Source organism: Dicentrarchus labrax, unplaced genomic scaffold (genome assembly GCF_905237075.1).
Source record: "Dicentrarchus labrax unplaced genomic scaffold, dlabrax2021, whole genome shotgun sequence".
Lineage (NCBI taxonomy): Eukaryota > Metazoa > Chordata > Actinopteri > Moronidae > Dicentrarchus > Dicentrarchus labrax.
Genome location: NW_026136711.1, coordinates 23,489 through 43,098, shown reverse-complemented (window position 1 = coordinate 43,098; position 19,610 = coordinate 23,489). Strand labels below are relative to the sequence as shown.

The window sequence follows — 19,610 nt, the reverse complement described above, 5'->3', positions numbered from 1 at the left end:
GTGTTGTTACGAACACGTTAGGAATTGTTAAAATGTGATATTTCTTAAAGGGAGTTTGGTGCAGGGAGCTTTTAGTTGGATTCAAACTGCTGATATGGATCATTGTTAACGTTTAGTCTCCACTACAGAAACACTAGCTAACTGCTGAAGGCTGATCAGGTTGTCTGATGGTATTAGTTTGATTAATGCTTTAATAATGGGACTATTGATTATTGATCAGACTGATCAGGATCATTATCAGGCCTTTATATGCGTGTGTCTCTGACCAGAAGACGGCCTTCTTGTGGAGGACGTCCTGCAGCTGGATCTGACTGATGGTGTCCAGTCTGGAGAAGTCGTACTGAGGACAGAACTCTGCTGAAGGAGGAGTACTGAACCGAACCTCGAAGGAAGAGGTGGGAAAGTCCACCTGAGAGACAGACAGATTTGTTTGTTTCAGATTGTAAAATGTTTAGAGGTCTGAGGAGCTCATAGTAAGTGTGGTCTAACTTATTTAATTGGAGACAACTTTTTCCAAGCTACCTGTCCTAAGCCACGTCCCTATCTGCTCTGTGCTCCATCCAAACAGTTGCGCAGGTCAACTTCCTCCTTTCCTGTACTTAGATATGCGATATGCTAGGCTAACATACATATATATATAATATATATATAGCAGTTTGCAAAACTCTAGCTAACTAGCTAGCTAGTTTGGTAATCTACATCAATCATTAATGTTACCCATCAGCTCATGATTGATGTAGCTTAGCCTGATAGTTTGTCAGCATTTTGCAAACACACAGGACTTTTGTATTTGTATTTAATTTTATACGTCGTTATATGTCTCTTAATGTGAAGGTTGTAAATAAACTGACTTCCTGTTCATTCTGATGTAGAATATAAACAACTCTTTTATTAAATCTTTAAACTGGATTTATCAACACAACAACAGTCAAATCTTCCACCATCACTGCTGGCTGAGGAGAAATGCATGCTGGGAAACAGAGAGAGAGAGACCTCCTGTCTCACCTGCAGGATCACGCTGTCCGGTTGGCTGAAGTTCGGCGAGCTCGTCCGGGCGTTCCCGCTCCTCCCAGGCGCTGAAGGCCACAGGCCGAGTAACTTCCTGCCACACGTCAGCACGCTGCGCGCACACACACACACACACACACACACACACACACACACACACACACTGTCAGTCCACACACTTCCTGCTGCTGTGGAGGAAATTACATCATAAAGGCTGAACCTGGATCTGTAAGGATAATAAAGACTCATCAGCAGATGTTTTTAACATGTATACATTCTATACATTATGTACATAATGTATAGAATGTATACTGTATACAATATATAGTACATAATGTATATAATGTATATAATGTATACTGTGTATATATGTATATTGTACATATATATAATGTATATATAACGCATCTTAGCTCTTTCTCTGAAACGAAGGCACTCTTTCCCACTCGCGAAGGAGACGACAACAACAACAACAACAACAACAACAACAACAACAAGCACCAATGCTGGCCATTTCAATCTCATGCCCGCGCAGCGCACCTCGCCGCCCGAGCTCCGCGCACCCCGGTGGCACCAGCCAACCACCACAGCCTGCCCGCGGCAGGCCAGCAGCCAGAGCCCACACCAGCCACCGTTAGCTACTACCGTAAGCCAGCTACCATTCAAGCCAACATTAGATGATAACTAACGTTAGTTAAACACAGCTGTCTAGGCGCCAGTAGTTAGCCAACGTTAACGTTAGCCACCAGCCCAGCACGAACAAACCACACGGAGAGCCAAGACAGCCGGTCAGCACCACCGAAGTGTGCAGAGCCCGAGCCACACAAACATGAAACCAACCCAGCCAACGCCAGCACCCACCTGCCACCGTCTCCTCCACGAGCGACAACGGGGCGCCTCCGCCCCAGATGCTCCCACATTGCCAAATGGAGTTGGCATACCACACCAGCACCACAGCAAAGAGCGCCAATAACCACACCTTTACGTTTGGGACTGAATCTGAAGTATTCCCAAACCTTCGATGATTCAGGGCGAGCTGCTTTTTTAGGACTTTTTTCTTTTATTGGGGCTTTTATTGGGAATTCTGTGACGAGGTTGCTGTTTCGTCCTCCATTCTGCAATGTTTTGGTCTCCCAAGTGTGTGTGTGTGTGTGTGTGTCGCGGTGACGCAAAAATTTGACGTTGACGCGTATAGTGTATATAATGTATACTGTATATATAATGTACATGTAGAGTGTATATAATGTACATATGCAGTGTATATAATGTACATATATAATGTATATAATGTACATAATATACATATATAGTGTATATAATGTACATATATAATGTATATAATGTACATATATAATGTGTACACTACTCACAAAAAGTTAGGGATATTTGGCTTTCGGATAAAATTTCAGAATGTACATAAAATGTACTATAACCTTTCCAGGTGATCTTAATTTGAACTTCTCTACTTAGAGCGTTCTCTGTAGCTGCCCCCTCCCTCTGGAACTCTCTCCCCAAACACATCCGTGACTGTACCGACCTTCCAACATTCAAATCACTCACAAAAACTCACCTTTTTAAAATTGCTTTTAATGTTTAGCTTAGTCTGATGTGTTTTTAATGTTTTACTATTTGATGTTGTTTTGCTGCTTTTATGTTTTTATGTAAAGTGTCTTTGAGTATTTAGAAAAGCGCTTATAAATAAAATGTATTATTATTATTATAAATGCCCTACTTTCATGATATAATATCACTGTAGCATCAACTTTTTACATTTTTATTAAATTTCACCCGAAAGTGGAATATCCCTAACTTTTTGTGAGTAGTGTATATAATGTACATAATGTATATAATGTATACTGTACTGTGTATATAATGTACGTATAATGTACATAATGTATATAATGTATACTGTGTGTATATATAATGTACATATATAATGTACATAATGTATACGTGTATATATAATGTACATATAATGTACATAATGTATATGGTGTATATAATGTACATAACGTTTATAATGTATACTGTATATATAATGTACATAATGTATATAATGTATACTGTATATATAATGTACATAATGTATATGGTGTATATAATGTATACTGTATATATAATGTATATAATGTATACTGTATATATAATGTACATAATGTATACTGTGTATATAATGTACATAGTGTATATGGTGTATATAATGTATACTGTATATATAATGTACATAATGTATATAATGTATACTGTATATATAATGTACATAATGTATACGTATATATAATGTACATATAATGTACATAATGTATATGGTGTATATAATGTATACTGTATATATAATGTACATAATGTATACTGTATATATAATGTACATAGTGTATATAATGTATACTGTATATATAATGTACATAGTGTATATAATGTATACTGTATATATAATGTACATAATGTATATAATGTATACTGTATATATATAATGTACATAATGTATACGTATATATAATGTACATATAATGTACATAATGTATATGGTGTATATCATGTATACTGTGTATATAATGTATACTGTATATATAATGTACATAATGTATACTGTATATATAATGTACATAAGGTTTATAATGTATACTGTATATATAATGTACATAATGTATACGTATATATAATGTACATATAATATATACAGTGTATATAATGTATACAGTGTATATAATGTATACTGTATATATAATGTATATAATGTACATATAATGTATATAATGTATACTGTGTATATATAATTTACATAATGTATATAATGCATACTGTATATATAATTTACATATATAATGTATATAATGTACATTATCATGAAACTAGTGTCTAAATTTCCTGGTTTTCTCTGACCTAAAATCAATATTGATCGGCTGTCTGATATTTAGTCACTCAGTTAATGTTGTCATGTCTTTATTGTTGTTAATAATCCAGAGTGAGGACTGTACAGATGTTACACAGGAACCTAAAACAGATTAAGAGTAAAAATAAAAAGAGAATAGTCAGGTGATAATAATATTAATGCTACACTGCTAATAATGAAAACAACGAACATGAACAGAGGTTGTCGAGTCTGTGAAAAAGGAGAAAGATGTCACTTCCTGTGTCCACCGTGTGGCGCTAGCTGACTGCCACTTATTACAGGTAAATCCAGTAAAGGCTGTCACACGAGGTTTACTTCCTGTTGCCAGCAGGTGGCGATATGACTGAGTGTTAAACATGTCATTTGGGTACACTCAAGTTACAACAACTTCCTGTTTACATCGAATTTTGACACCTCTCCTCAGGAATGCTGCTCAACGAAAACTCAAGATTTTGCTAACCTTTCCGATCTTTTTATCTGATCAATTCTCGAGGAGGAGTAAATCACCTAAAATGAACATGAAATCCAATATGGCTGACTTCCTGTTGGGTTTGGGTCCAACAAGCTTTTTTGTACATCAGGACATGATCTATGTGTGTACCCATTTTCATATTTCATATTTCATCATCTAGTTTGCCAGCTTAGCATAAACAGCTAGCCCGGCTCACTGATTGGTTGAGTTGGGTCATGTGACTCACTGTCTGAAGTTGAAGAGTGGCATGGTGACCCAGCCCAGAGCCTCGATGCTGCGCCGCTGCTTCCCCTTCTCCTCTGTTCCTCCGGGGGGCGGCAGAGAGCTGGCGTACAGGGTCACCGTCAACTGAGACTCTCTGGGCAGCTGGTTGATCTGCACCGGGAAGCAAACCCTGAGGCAGGGGGGAGACGGGAGAGACAGGGGGAGACAGGTGAGGATGAGGCTGTGATGTCACCAGGTGAGGCTGTGATGTCACCAGGTGAGGGTACGTACCTCTGGTCCCACACCACCAGGTGGAACAGGTATTTGCTGACTGACTGTTTGCTGGTGTGCTGCGGCGCGCAGAGCTCCGCCCCTCCATGACTCAGAGAGCAGGACAGGAAGAAACCCTCGTAACTGACCAATGAGAGAGTAGGACAGGGACACGATGAAGAATCTGATCACCAGCTATTATTGTTTACATTTAAAGTTTTCAGACATCAGATTATTGATCAGTGTATTGATTAGTGAACAGGTTGTAGTGTAGCTTTGTTCCTCTGCTGCCTGTGGACTGATCTCTATGTGTCTCTATATAGGGATGAGGGTCAAAGGTTGTGACCTTTATGCTCCGAGTGTCAACAGTGGGCAACACTAGCTAACATTAGTTTATAAATGGTGGAGCTGTTAACTACAGTTTAATGAGCATTACATACAGGAGCTTTAAATGTGTTTTATATATTTTACTCATGTTTATTTCACTGCCAACATCATCTTCATACTGACACAGTCACAGCAACAGATATTAATCTGCAGGGTTGGAGAGTTTTTGATAACTGTGTTAATCTATGTGTTAAAATTATTATAATAATTTATTTTTTATAATTATTTTCTCTTTTAATATGAAAAAACAAACTGTCACCAGATTAACCTCCGAGATGTGGAGCAGAAATAAAAAGTTGGACGAAAACAGAAGTCCCTCAGCGTTATACTCGAGTAAATGTACTTAGTTACATTCCAGCTCTACACACACACACGCATACACACACACACACACACACACTCACAAACACACACACACTCACACACTCACACTCACACAAATACACACACACTCACACAAATACAAACACACACAGACACACAAACACTCACACTCACACAAATACACACACACAGACACACAAACACTCACACACACACACACACACACACACACACACACACACACACTCACACACACAGACACACACTCCCCACACTGACTGTTATACAGCCTGCAGCCTGTAGGGGTCCCCACACTGACTGTAATACAGCCTGCAGCCTGTAGGGGTCCCCACACTGACTGTAATACAGCCTGCAGCCTGTAGGGGTCCCCACACTGACTGTAATACAGCCTGCAGCCTGTGGGGTCCCCGCACTGACTGTAATACAGCCTGCAGGGGTCCCCACACTGACTGTAATACAGCCTGCAGCCTGTAGGGGTCCCCACACTGACTGTAATACAGCCTGTAGGGGTCCCCACACTGACTGTAATACAGCCTGCAGGGGTCCCCGCACTGACTGTAATACAGCCTGCAGCCTGCAGGGGTCCCCGCACTGACTGTAATACAGCCTGTAGGGGTCCCCACACTGACTGTAATACAGCCTGTAGGGGTCCCCACACTGACTGACTGTGTGAGTGAGTGTGTTTGTACCTGGCGGCCCAGGTGATGGGGATGCGGTGAGCGGCGTACACGTTGAAGGACAGCACGTTGGTGACGAGGCCGGCCTCCTGCACCGGTGCCGTGCAGCAGTGACTCTGTGGCGTTGTGTGGAAGTTGGCGTTGAACGTGCTGCAGTAAAGCTCCACCAGATCCAAGATGGCCGCCGTCAACTTCTCCACCACTTTCTCTGTGAAAGAAGAGACGAAGCATCAGTGACATCAGTGACATCAGTGACATCAGTGACAGACTGTTTATTGTTGAGCTGTGTCCTTACCTCTGTTCTCTCTGACAGCCAGCACTGATGCATCCTGGGAGGACAGACAGAGACAGAGAGAGAGACAGACAGAGAGAGAGACAGAGACAGACAGAGAGAGAGACAGAGAGGACATTAACATGTGATCCATCACTGAAGAACTTTAAATGATAATCTGAGGACTCTTGTCAGTGTCTTTCACCTTGAGGACTTTGGGCTGCAGACGACAGGGGCATGCTGGGAGCTGGTTGAGGGCGAAGGTCACATCAGGCGTCTCCACGGCAGCTAACGAGTTGCAGAGCGCCTTCACTGATTGGACGAGACGCTCCACATGCAGCGGTAGCTCCACCTTAAGAGAACCCCAAATGGTTTATTTTTAAGGATCTTAGTAGGAAATATTACAGACAGTGGAGTGTGAGTGTGTGTTACCTCTGACAGCAGGAAGGACTCGGCCTCATTATGAAACGTATCCAACAGCAGAGTCAGAGCCTCCCTGATCAGACAGAAATTATTATTATTATTATTATTATTATTATTATTATTATTGTGTTGAGGTACAGGCTCTGCCCCCTCACCTGGTGACGGTCTGTTTGATTGGACGCTCCTGCAGCAGGATGCTGTGGTTCATGGTGGACGACGTCTCATCGTCTTCTTTCTGTTATTAGCGGCACAAAATGTTTCTTCCTCTGCACGATAATCTTGTACCACACAAATCTCACATCTACAATATAAATAACACAAGTAATCAACAATAATAAGACATAAATCAATAATATCTGTGTGTGTTCGAACCGTGCGGGCCAGCTCTGTGTTGATGGCAGATCTCTTGGTCAGAAACAGTTGGACGTCCCAGTCGAACTTCAGACACTGCTGGACGAACTCCAGACCAGCCAGAGTCTGAGAGCTGACAGACAGACAGACAGACAGACAGAGAGTTACTGTTTCAATCCCAGCTCCAGCAGCTGTGATGTGATGATGCGATGATGCAGAGTGGAGCTGCTGTACAACCGCTCTGTGAGACAGACAGCGGTGGAGAGCCTCCATAAATTACAATCCAGTTGTGTTTTTTTTTAACAGGAAGACAAAACAATTGGATTTAAATATTACAAATTACAAAGAATTTGAGTTTTGAGTGAATGTTCTGACATTGTTAAATAGAGGTACAGTACACAGAGAGTTACAAATCTGTGGTGTCACTCAGACCATGTTTGAGATTCTTACTTGTTGAGGAACTCATCGTGTCCGCAGACCTTGAGCAGGTAGTGGTCCACGTCCATGTGATCCAGATCATCCTGAGCGTAGCACAGAGTCTGATAGATCAGCAGGTCCACGGTGGACGAGCCTCAAACACACAGAGTTACAGCTTAAACTATAGATTATAATAAATATATTTATTATTCTATATTATTTCATGTTGATTAGTGACACTTCCTCACAGTGCTCCTTTCTTTGACTTTCACTGTGAAGTCACTGGCTGCAGTCACTTCCTGTCTTACCGTCACAGGTAAAGGTGAGAGGCTCTCTGAAGTGCTCGCTGATGATGGTGACCTTCACACTGACCCCGAGACCCTGATGCAGCTCCTCCTGACCAACGGGCGGCGACCAAACGAAGCCGGCATTCTTCGAGCGGTCGCTGTGTGGGTACGCCGAACGTAACCTGCAGAAAACAGAGACACAGTTACTGTGTGTGTGTGTGTGTGTGTGTGTGTGTCTGTTACTGTGTGTTACTGTGTGTGCGTGTTACTGTGTATGTGTGTTACTGTCTGTGTTACTGTTACTGTGTGTGTGTGTGTGTGTGTGTGTGTGTGTGTGTGTGTGTGTGTGTGTGTGTGTGTGTGTGTGTGTTACTCACACGTCCAGCATGTGACAGAAAGCCGCCACCTCCTCGTCTCTCTCCTCAGACACCTGGAAGAGTTCGTATCCAAACCCGTTCATCCTGGACGCCAGAGACACCTGTCAATCATACAGGCAATCAATCAGAGCACAGAAATACAACCTGATGATGCAATTATTAATTATGTATTATTAAGAAAAGACTTGACTGACACGACCATAAGTGTGACACAGTGTGACGCAGTTTGATGCTGTGTGACGCAATTTAATGCAGTTTAGTGTAGTTTGTTACAATTTGATGCAGTTTGGCGCAGTTTGACACATTGTTACGCAGTTTGATGCAGTTTGATGCAGTATGACGCAGTTTGATGCAGTTTGATGCAGTTTGGTGCAGTGGGACGCAGATTGATGCAGTTTGATGCAGTTTGATGCAGTTTGTTACAGTTTGATACAGTTTGGTGCAGTGTGATGCAATTTGATGCAGTTTGGTGCAGTTTGACAGTGTGATGCAGTTTGATGCAGTCTGATGCAGTTTGGTGCAGCGTGACAGTGTGACGCAGTTTGGTGCAGTGTGCGCAGTTTGACACAGAGTGACACAGTTTGATGCAGTTTGGTGCAGTGTGACGCAATTTGATGCAGTTTGGTGCAGTTTGATGCAGTGTGACGCAGTTTGATGCAGTTTGATGCAGTTTGATGCAGTGTGACGCAGTTTGTTACAGTTTGATGCAGTTTGATGCAGTGTGACGCAGTTTGATGCAGTTTGATGCAGTTTGATGCAGTGTGACGCAGTTTGTTACAGTTTGATGCAGTTTGATGCAGTGTGACGCAGTTTGTTACAGTTTGATGCAGTTTGATGCAGTGTGACGCAGTTTGTTACAGTTTGATGCAGTGTGACACAGTGTGACGCAGTTTGATGCAGTTTGACGCAGTCTGATTCAGTTTGACGCAGTTTGAAGCAGTTTGACGCAGTTTGATTCAGTTTGACGCGGCTGATGCTGTTTCGTTCAGTTTGACGCGGCTGATGAAGTTTTGTTCAGTTTGACGCAGTGTGGCGCAGTTTGATGCACTGTGCGCAGTTTGACGCAGTTTGATGCAGTTTGTTACAGTTTGATGCAGTTTGGTGCAGTGGGACGCAGTTTGGTGCAGTTTGACACGGTCGATGCAGTTTCGTTCAGTTTGACGCAGTTTGATGTAGTGGGATGCAGTGGGATGCAGTATGACACAGTGGGACGCAGTGGGAAGCAGTGTGATGCAGTTTCATAAAGTGTGACGCAGTTTGATGCAGTGTGGTGCAGTTTGATGCAGTGTGACAGTTTGATGCAGTTTGGCGTTTGGTGCAGTTTGACACAGTTTGATGCAGTGTGACGCAGTTTGTTACAGTTTGATGCAGTTTGATGCAGTGTGACGCAGTTTGGTGCAGTATGATGCAGTTTGATGCAGTGTGACGCAGTTTGTTCAGTTTGATGCAGTTTGTTACAGTTTGATGCAGTGTGACACAGTGTGACGCAGTTTGATGGTTTGACGCAGTCTGATTCAGTTTGACGCAGTTTGAAGCAGTTTGCAGTTTGATTCAGTTTGAGGGCTGTGCCTTGTTCATTTGACGCGGCTGATGAAGTTTTGTTCAGTTTGACGCAGTGTGGCGCAGTTTGATGCACTGTGCGCAGTTTGACGCAGTTTGATGCAGTTTGTTACAGTTTGATGCAGTTTGGTGCAGTGGGACGCAGTTTGGTGCAGTTTGACACGGTCGATGCAGTTTCGTTCAGTTTGACGCAGTTTGATGTAGTGGGATGCAGTGGGATGCAGTATGACACAGTGGGACGCAGTGGGACGCAGTTTGACGCAGTGGGAAGCAGTGTGATGCAGTTTGATAAAGTGTGACGCAGTTTGATGCAGTGTGGTGCAGTTTGATGCAGTTTGGTGCAGTTTGACACAGTGTGACAGTTTGATGCAGTTTGACGCAGTTTGGTGCAGTATGCGCAGTTTGATGCAGTGTGGCGCAGTTTGATGCAGTTTGATGCAGTGTGACGAAGTTTGATGCAGTTTGACGCAGTTTGTTACAGTTTGATGCAGTTTGACACAGTGTGGCGCAGTTTGATGCAGTTTGACAGTGTGACGAAGTTTGATGCAGTTTGACGCAGTGTGACGCAGTTTGATGCAGTTTGACGCAGTGTGACACAGTTTGATGCAGTGTGCACAGTTTGACACAGAGTGACAGTTTGATTCAGTTTGATGCACTGTGCGCAGTTTGATGCAGTTTGTTACAGTTTGATGCAGTTTGGTGCAGTGTGACGCAGTTTGACACAGTGTGACGCAGTTTGACACAGTGTGACGCGGCTGATGCAGTTCGTTCAGTTTGACGCGGCTGATGCAGTTTTGTTCAGTTTGACGCAGTTTGATGCAGCGTGCGCAGTTTGACACAGTGTGACAGTTTGATTTAGTTTGATGCACTGTGCGCAGTTTGACGCAGTTTGATGCACTGTGCGCAGTTTGACACAGTTTGATGCAGTTTGTTACAGTTTGATGCAGTTTGGTGCAGTTTGACGCAGTTGTGCAGAGTGTGATGCATTCGTGATAAAAACGTGTACTCTCGATATGGCCCAGTGCAAAATGCAACCCCAGGAAGCTACAACTGTTTGATATAAAGCCAAGTGTGTGACAGCAGCACTATGATGAGGCAACTACAGACTGATCATCATCATGATTTTACTCAATCACAAGATGACTTTTTAAGCACATCATGGAGCTCCATCAAAAATCTGAGACTTATCTTGAACAAGGGACCCCTGACCCAAACTGTGTGTTCATCACTGTGCTCAGCTTTAATTCATCATTCGACCAGAGCAGAGGTCGAATGAGCCGCACAGAAAACACCTAAGTGGGTGTTTACAGGAGAGTTTCACACCACATGCATCGCACTGCATTATATACCAGCAGATATATTTTATCATATGTGATCACATATACAGGGATACGATACCGATACGATACTGATATGTCTGTGACCGGCCAATATTGGCAGATTGATACATTGGTAGGGCTCTAGTGACTGACACTGTCCTCGCTGGTGACCAGTGCTGTTTCTGTTGAACTGGTCCAACTTGTCTGACTGCTGCTGACAACACATGCAAAGATACGCGGTTTCACCCTCACACACTGCTTCCTGTTTGGAGACTCACTGCTCACATTGATGCTGTAAATAAAGGTTATTTAAGGCTCTGACCGATCCAGTCACTATGATGAACACTATGATCAGTAAAATATCTCCAATAATTAGGGACTGAGCCAGCGACCGCTGGAGGTCCCTATTGTTTTTGCTCGATTTCTTACCTATTATTATTTTTAGGCCACTTCAACTGCGTTTTTGCCCCCCTGAACATACACGAAAAACTCAATTTTATTTGGCAAAGTGGTCAGGCCTCGTGAAAAATGTTATATTCTATGCGTCACTTTCAGGTTGGCCGCTAGGTGGCGCTATTATCATAAAAAGTGCGTTTAGGCTAATAACTTCTGCATAGTTTGTCGCACATTCAAAAACCTTGTATCCACGCGTTCGGTGAATGGAGCTGAATCTTCCTATATAGGCCCCGCCCACTTCCGCCTATAATTTCTTTCGTTAGAGCACGAAATGTCCTTAAGCTATTTTTTCGTGTTCCTCTTACACACTTTGTCCGATTCGCACAAAAGTTTTCACGTAGCATCTGAGGACCCTCATAATAAAAAAGTGATTAACAGAATTTTGACATTTCAAAAAACCAGCACGTTATAAAATTGACACTTCCTATGGATTTTTCATCAAAAAAGGAACAGACCATTTCTCCACATTGGTATGTCCTATTGACACCAAACTTGGGTCCATAGTTCCACATGTCTTCCTTAAGCATCGTGCACAATTTCAGGCCAATAAATGAAGAAGTTTATATCTCTACAACGTTATGTGTGATTAAGATGAAACTTGGTACGATGCTTCCCCATGGCTCCCTGAGGCTCTCTAAAAAATGTGTCAACAATCCGCCACTAGGTGGCGCTCTGGTGGCATGGTAAATCACTGTGCGGAGACTGTAATAGTTATGAATATAAAATTCACAGGGCACGTGTAGAGTGCTGCCTGTAGCTCACATACCAAAAATCGTGTTTGTCGTGTTTGTAGCGCCCCCTACAGGATAAAAACAGCAGCCCCGGCGCCACGTTTCACCGATATGTACAAAACTCAGTAGGCACGTGTAACATGCCGGGACGTAGAAAAAAGCCTCTTGGACCCAAACACGAAACCCCACAGGAAATCGGCCATTTTGATTTTGATTTTCACTTTCGGCGAACTTTTCGCGTTTTATTTGAACAAACTCCTCCTAGGGAATTTATCGGATATGCTTCAAAATTGGTCAGTACAGTCAAAAAATGGTGCTGATTAAAAGTTGTGCTATTTGAGACTGTACGTTGAACGGCGTGTCTGTGGCAGATTCGCCATAAAATAGTACTCATAACTTCAGTGTGCAATGTCCAATCTCCAATAAACTTCATATATTCTGAAACAGTTTTGCCCTGAACACGTCCTCATAACTTCAGAGTACGTGGTCCAATCACAATGAAACTTCACGTGTTTGATAACAGTCTCGCCTTGAACATGTCTACATGACAACATTCAGACATAGTGATAGTGCCACCTACTGGCAACAGGAAGTAAGCGCTGCGTGGCGATTTTGAGCTGATTTACGTGAGATTTTCATGTTGTGGTCCATACGTGTTACGACGGCACGTGATGCGGCCGCAGCATGCCCTGAGTTGTGTGGAGTGCGAGGTCCCGCTCAACGCTGCTTGCAGCTTTAATTTATTTAATTATTTACAAAAACTCTCCAGTAAGTAATTGGTGCTAATAATACTGGAGAATTATTTGATAAAGGTTATATATGAGATAATGAACATTAAATGCTATTCTCTATATACAGACACAGAGTCACATGGTGTCTCTCTCCCTCTGCCTGTGTTGTATCGCAGCCTCTCTGTGGTTTGTTTCCATAGCTGGTCTGCTCCGACTGAAACTGCTGTTTTTATCATCTACATCAGTGAATTAAGGATTTATTTCCACCAAACTTCTTTAAAAGAGACATAATAATTATATCACACAGGTAACAGGATAAATCCACAGGTTCTTACCGGGTCTGCAGACACCCGCCGCTGGTTCTTGTTGCTCTTGGGAACGGGTACGTACGTCCTAGGCGGGACTTGAGGGGGGAGGGTCTTACTCCGGGCCACGGGCTTCCCCGATTGGTCCCTCCGACCTCGGGGCTCCGGACGGCTCCCGTTGAGCCGAGACAACGACTCGTTGATGTTGTCATAGTTGAGCTCCACTTTGGGCTGATCCACATCGGGCGTGAACAGGTTCACGTCGCGGGGGACGGTGGACCCTCGAGAGGGCAGGAAGGGGTTCTCTGACCCTGACGATGGGGTGATGGGGTTTCTCGGGGGTATGGCAGGGGGGACGTCATCTGGAAGAGAGTCCCCAAGGCCAGAGCCAGAGCAGTCCCTGAACTTACTGACCTCTGGACTGTCCAGGATGTACAGGGACTCTTTGACGGGAGGGGGAGCCCTAGCTGGGATGGGTTGGGGAGACTGTGACCCTCCAGGCTGGTTCAGGGAGGGGTCAGACCCAGAGAGGCAACTCAGAAGGCCCGCAGCAGGACTGGGCCTGCTAGGGATGGGTCGGGAGCGTTCAATGGTGGAGTTCGGGGTTTTGGAGCGGGTTTGGCTGGGAGCACCGGGACCAGGGTTCTGGCTGGTCTCCATACCACTCTTGTCCTGTTTGAGTCTGGAGAGGGCGTCATACTCCATCTGTAGGGCCTCGGCCAGGACCAGCTCCTTCTGGCTGAGACCCAGAGCCTCCAGACAGCCCCAGCCTGCCTCGCCGCCCTCCTTTTGGGTCTGAGCCGCCGACATGATGAGGAGGAGTGAGAGGAGCCGGAAGAGAGCGAGCTGGACTATGAGAACCAGAGAGGACTCATGGAGCTGCAGAGAACAGAGAGACAGACAGAGAAAGACAGTCCAGAGGTCAGTAAGTTCAGGGACAGACAGTCAGAGAGACAGATAGTCAGAGAGACAGATACAATAGTTTCATATTGTTTTAATGGAAGAAGATAAATCAATATCTTCAGTTATAGACGACTCACAAGGTCATTTATTGAGTCATTATACAACACACATTTGCAGCTTTATGACTTTAAATCTTAAAACCAGTATTTTACAAGAGAGTTCTGAGAGCATCACCACATATTAACAGCCTCGCTCAGGATCTGACCAACAACCCTGCAGGCGAGTGCGGAGGGAGGAAGGAAACACAAACACCATCAGGAAGTGGAAGAACCAGCTGAGACCTGAGCCGCTTAGCAATGAGAAACACTCTCTTTAGAGCTGAACAATTAATAATGTTCTGAGGGGGTGGACAAAATAACTGAAACACTAGACATTTACAATCTCATATAAAGTATAATATACTGCAGAGTTTTATTTTGTTTCTGTCCACTTTGAATGAAGTTACAATGATCTGAAGGTAAAATGAGTGTTTCTGTCTCTGGAGTCTGGTGGAGAGTGATACTGATATTACGGCTGTTTGTGGTTAAACTAAAGGTCTATCTCTGTAGGGATCCTTTCCATAATGCTGTCAGACACTGACAATAACAACCTGAGTCTGTCAGTGGAACAAACAACAACTGTTAGTGGAACAAACAACAACAACTGTTAGTGGAACAAACCACAACTAATGTTAGTGGAACAAACAACAACAACTACTGTTAGTGGAACAAACAACAACAACTACTGTTAGTGGAACAAACCACAACTACTGTTAGTGGAACAAACAACAACAACTACTGTTAGTGGAACAAACAACTACTGTTAGTGGAACAGGAAAGCTGTTCTGCACCAAACTCCCTTTAAGAAATATCACATTTTAACAATTCCTAACGTGTTCGTAACAACACGTAACTCTAGAAACACGAGCTAAAGGCCGTCATTTGTCCACAGTCTGACTGTCAATACAGGCAAATCATCCATAAGATACAGTGTACACTGATCAATATCATCCATAAAGATAATATGATCAATATCACCTAAATAGGTCTGACTGTCAGATACAGTGTATACTGATCAATATCATCCATAAAGATACAGTGTATACTGATCAATAATCCATAAAGATACAGTGTATTCTGATCAATATCATCCATAAAGATACAGTGTATACTGATCAATATCATCCATAAAGATACACTGTATACTGATCAATAGAATTGGTTGGTGGATCAGATATTGAACCAGCTGAACTCTGTGCGAGTGCCGCTGTTGTTACCATGGTAACTACTGGTTCTCTGCTTCCTGTCTGCTGCTGGAGAGAGACTGCTCTGATTGGCTGGAGCTCGTCGGGGGGAGGGAGATGATGGGGTTGGGAGACCATGACCATCCCCCCCCACCCCCCACCCCCGGGGAGGGTAATGAACCTAGAAACCAGCTGTGTCCCACTTCCACAGTGTAAACAGTCTTATTCTAACATCAGTTTGACTGCAAACGATATCAGTTATTCTCTGATTGATTACCAATAATCAGCCCTGTTACAAACATATTGTTCCACAAACACATCAGCAGAACAAGAGGAGGCCCCCACAGACCCCCACAGACCCCCACAGACCCTCCCCCACCACAGAGCCTTTCAACCAGAGCAGACAAAGAACACACACTGACCCTTTCCATCAATAATCTATAATCATTAATCAGTGTATAAACTCTCTGACAGTGATGATGAAGAAGATGATGGGTTTATGTTCCACCATGGATCCAGTATTGGTGACTTTAACAAATCTCATCCACAAACTCCCCAAACACATTAAATGTGTGTGTAAAAACCAGAGAGGAGAATATTGTGGATCACTGTTACAGTCCAGTCAGCAGGTCGCACTGGGCCTCTCTGACCACCTCGCGGTCCACATTAAAGCTCTGTGGACCTGCTGTGAGGACCAGCAGTGGACCTGTTTGAGGACCAGTACTGGACCTGCTGTGAGGACCAGCAGTGGACCTGTTTGAGGACCAGTACTGGACCTGTTTGAGGACCAGCAGTGGACCTGTAGTGAGGACCAGCAGTGGACCTGTAGTGAGGACCAGCAGTGGACCTGTAGTGAGGACCAGCAGTGGACCTGTTGTGAGGACCAGCAGTGGACCTGTTGTGAGGACCAGCAGTGGACCTGTTGTGAGGACCAGCAGTGGACCTGTTGTGAGGACCAGCAGTGGACCAGTGAAGCTGTGGAGGTTCTTCAGGCGTGTTTCTGGGATGTTTTCAGGACCGCTACCGACAGTCTGCTGTGAACCATCACAAGGAGGAGTTATGACAAGGACAAACCACATCAACAGACTCTTTAAGAACCCCACAGAGCAGCTGGTCCAGACCCTGTCCCTCTATCCAGACTGAAGCAGTCAGTGACTACAGACCCGTCACCCTTACCTCTGTGGGCAGGAGGTCTTTTGACCTGCTTGTGCTGTCCCACTTCAAAACCATAACAGATGCAGTCCTGGACCTCCTGCAGTCCACCTACAGAGCCAACGGGTCTGTAGATGATGCAGTAAACATGGCCCTGAACCCTGCACCTGCAGGTGGATCACAGACTTCCTGTAGCATCAGCACCTGAAGCTGGGAAACATGTCTCTGACTCCTGGACCATGAGCACCTCCTCCATCACCATCTAGTTCACTACTGCTACTGCCGACCTGAACTCCTCCAGGACCTGAACTCCTCCAGGACCCTGAGGCGTGCAGGTAAGACTGTGGCAGACCCCTACCACCCTAGACCCAGACTCGTTGAGACTTCCCTCTGGCAGGAGGCTGCGGTCCATCAAGACCAGAACCTCACACCACAAGAACAGTCTCTTCCCATCTGAAAGTGGTCTCATGGACCCAGGACCCCAACTGAGTCTGTAACCTACCCCTGTATATGCAATACAGTATGTATTATAATAATATGTAGTATATTAATATATATAATATACATTAATATTATATTAATGTATATTTTCTATATATATATATGAAAAAAGGTTAACAAAAGTTTTACATTTTTGCAGATTTAAAGTATATTATTTTAAAGAGTATATTATTAAAATATAACATACATACAGTATGAACATAAGTTGGACATTAACAGAGTGAATCTCCTCCTTTGTTATCTTGGCTGTGTGCTTTGGGTGGTTGTTGCGGAGGTCCAGAACTCCTGGACCAGGTTTTCATCCAGGATGTCTCTTTACATTGCTGCATTTCTCTCTCCCTCGATCCTGACTATTCTCCCAATTCATCCCCACAGCAGGAAGCTGCCACCACCACGCTTCACCGTAGGTAACAATCACTCACACACACTCACACACACACACACACACACACACACACAGTAACACACAGTAACACACGCACGTTGTCGGTGGTCGATGGGCGGAGCCAACAGCAGCTGAGAGCTTTATGTGAGTTTATATATCCACGAAGAAAAGATGACAGTAAACTCTGATATTTCTCAATGAAACTTATTTAGATGGTAAAATGTGGAATATGGACATTGTTTGTACAGTGTAAATATCTATAATTAAACATTAAAAAGAAAAAAGACTGTATGTAAAATTATAGAATTATTATATATTTTCAACAGGATTTATTTTGTGAAAATTGAATTTCGGATTGCCACTATTCATGAATCATATGGCAATATGATGTTTTTATTATATGTAATCCCATAATGCACCTGTGAAAATCACCTGTTTTTGTGGTTAGACAGGTGTGCATGACGCCATAGAGGACTGGGGTGCACAGTGTGGTCACTGGTTGTTAGCTGTTTGCTATCAGTGTTGCTGTGATCTTTAGACTCAGACTCAAAATGCGCAGACTCAGAAGAACAGGTGACAAACTGAAATGTGTCCAAACATCTGTGACAGCTGCAGCAGCTGCAACGTTTTCCACACACACCCAGCGCAGTCCCACCAAACTCCATTCACATTTCTGTCAATTTAACGCGGCCACATTCTGCGTCCACGGACAGAATCTAACCGAGGCTGCTGTGTTTCACCGCACACATCCACCACAACAACTGCAGGAAAACTTTAAACTTTAAATATTGGTCCGACCTCGCTTCCTGTCGGGGATTTTCCACCCGCAGCCTGCATGGAGGGCGGTGTCACACTTGTGGATGGTTAACTCAGATGTATTGCAATAAACAGCATTTAGATGGATTATATGTGGGCCGAAATTAACGTTAGATCACAGCGATTTATAAACAGTCATCAGCCATATTCTAACGGGAACATAAACCCACCGAAACAGCGGGAACGTTTGGATCGTCAGATGTCTGAATGGAGTTTGGTTTGACCTTCTCGTCGGAGAATGGCAGCGCAGTCCTCCAGCAGACTGAACTTTAACCGCCGCTGAGAGAACTGCGTCAGACCGCAGAGAGAGCCGTACCTGACCGTCGGTCTATGGTCGCCGGGAGCGGGCGGCGGTTGCCATCTTAGAGCGGGTTACTCTCCATCAACTGCCGAACCACCAGCGGGATTTCCACGTAGTTAACGGCCTCCGGTCGCCGGTACGGACGTTGCTCCACACATTCACACGGTAGAACCGGATCTGTGTCAGCCTCTGTTTACGGTGGAACAATGCAGCCCGCTGTACGAGGCTCCGGCTGCTCTGGAACCTGGTCCCTGCTGAGCTTGAAGGCGTGTATGGAATGCCAAAAGGGCCACAAACTGTATATGGAATGTCAAAAGGGTCACAATTCATAGTTGTTGTTTTACTCTATTTATAAACAGGTAAACACATTCAGTACGTGAACAGACAATGCCAGGGGACAGAAATCATAAATAAGTTAATTTAGGTTAATAAAGTAATGTAATTTTTTGAAAAATAGATTTAAAAAAAATAGTTTTTATTTTGCTCGAAGAAGGATCAAATTAATGATATAATACTGATTTATTTTGTTCCCGGTGACAAGGAGCAGCGACTGCCAGACTGATGGAAAGTGTCGACTATTAGGAGGCAGCACCAGTAGCCAGTTAGTCAATCAGAGAGGTGGTAAAAGTACACACATTCTTCACTCAAGCAGAAGTACTGATTCAGCTTCTTTACTAAAAGTGTAAAAGTAAATAACTATTTAATCTTGACATTAATCATAACATCTTGTTATGTCTGTCTTATGTTGACCATGATATTCTTTTACAGAGACTTGAGCATCAAATT

The 19,610-nt window shown here is 43.7% G+C and overlaps 1 protein-coding gene across 1 annotated transcript in view; it reads right to left on the bottom strand.

The window, feature by feature from the left end:
- Window positions 1-19,078, bottom strand: part of pik3c2b (phosphatidylinositol-4-phosphate 3-kinase, catalytic subunit type 2 beta) — a 34,648-nt gene extending 15,570 nt beyond the window's left edge. Inside the window, exons 1-15 of the mRNA XM_051413991.1 lie at window positions 18,840-19,078; window positions 13,515-14,363; window positions 8,383-8,483; window positions 8,027-8,187; window positions 7,752-7,872; window positions 7,323-7,434; window positions 7,106-7,185; window positions 6,960-7,023; window positions 6,733-6,879; window positions 6,552-6,585; window positions 6,269-6,464; window positions 4,869-4,991; window positions 4,600-4,767; window positions 1,006-1,120; window positions 267-409 (exon numbers count right to left, since the gene is read on the bottom strand). Coding sequence (XP_051269951.1) covers window positions 267-409; window positions 1,006-1,120; window positions 4,600-4,767; window positions 4,869-4,991; window positions 6,269-6,464; window positions 6,552-6,585; window positions 6,733-6,879; window positions 6,960-7,023; window positions 7,106-7,185; window positions 7,323-7,434; window positions 7,752-7,872; window positions 8,027-8,187; window positions 8,383-8,483; window positions 13,515-14,294 — 2,345 coding nt within the window. The 5' untranslated portion in view covers window positions 14,295-14,363; window positions 18,840-19,078. The remainder of the gene's footprint in view (window positions 1-266; window positions 410-1,005; window positions 1,121-4,599; window positions 4,768-4,868; window positions 4,992-6,268; window positions 6,465-6,551; window positions 6,586-6,732; window positions 6,880-6,959; window positions 7,024-7,105; window positions 7,186-7,322; window positions 7,435-7,751; window positions 7,873-8,026; window positions 8,188-8,382; window positions 8,484-13,514; window positions 14,364-18,839) is intronic.
- Between the last annotated feature and the right edge of the window lie 532 nt (window positions 19,079-19,610).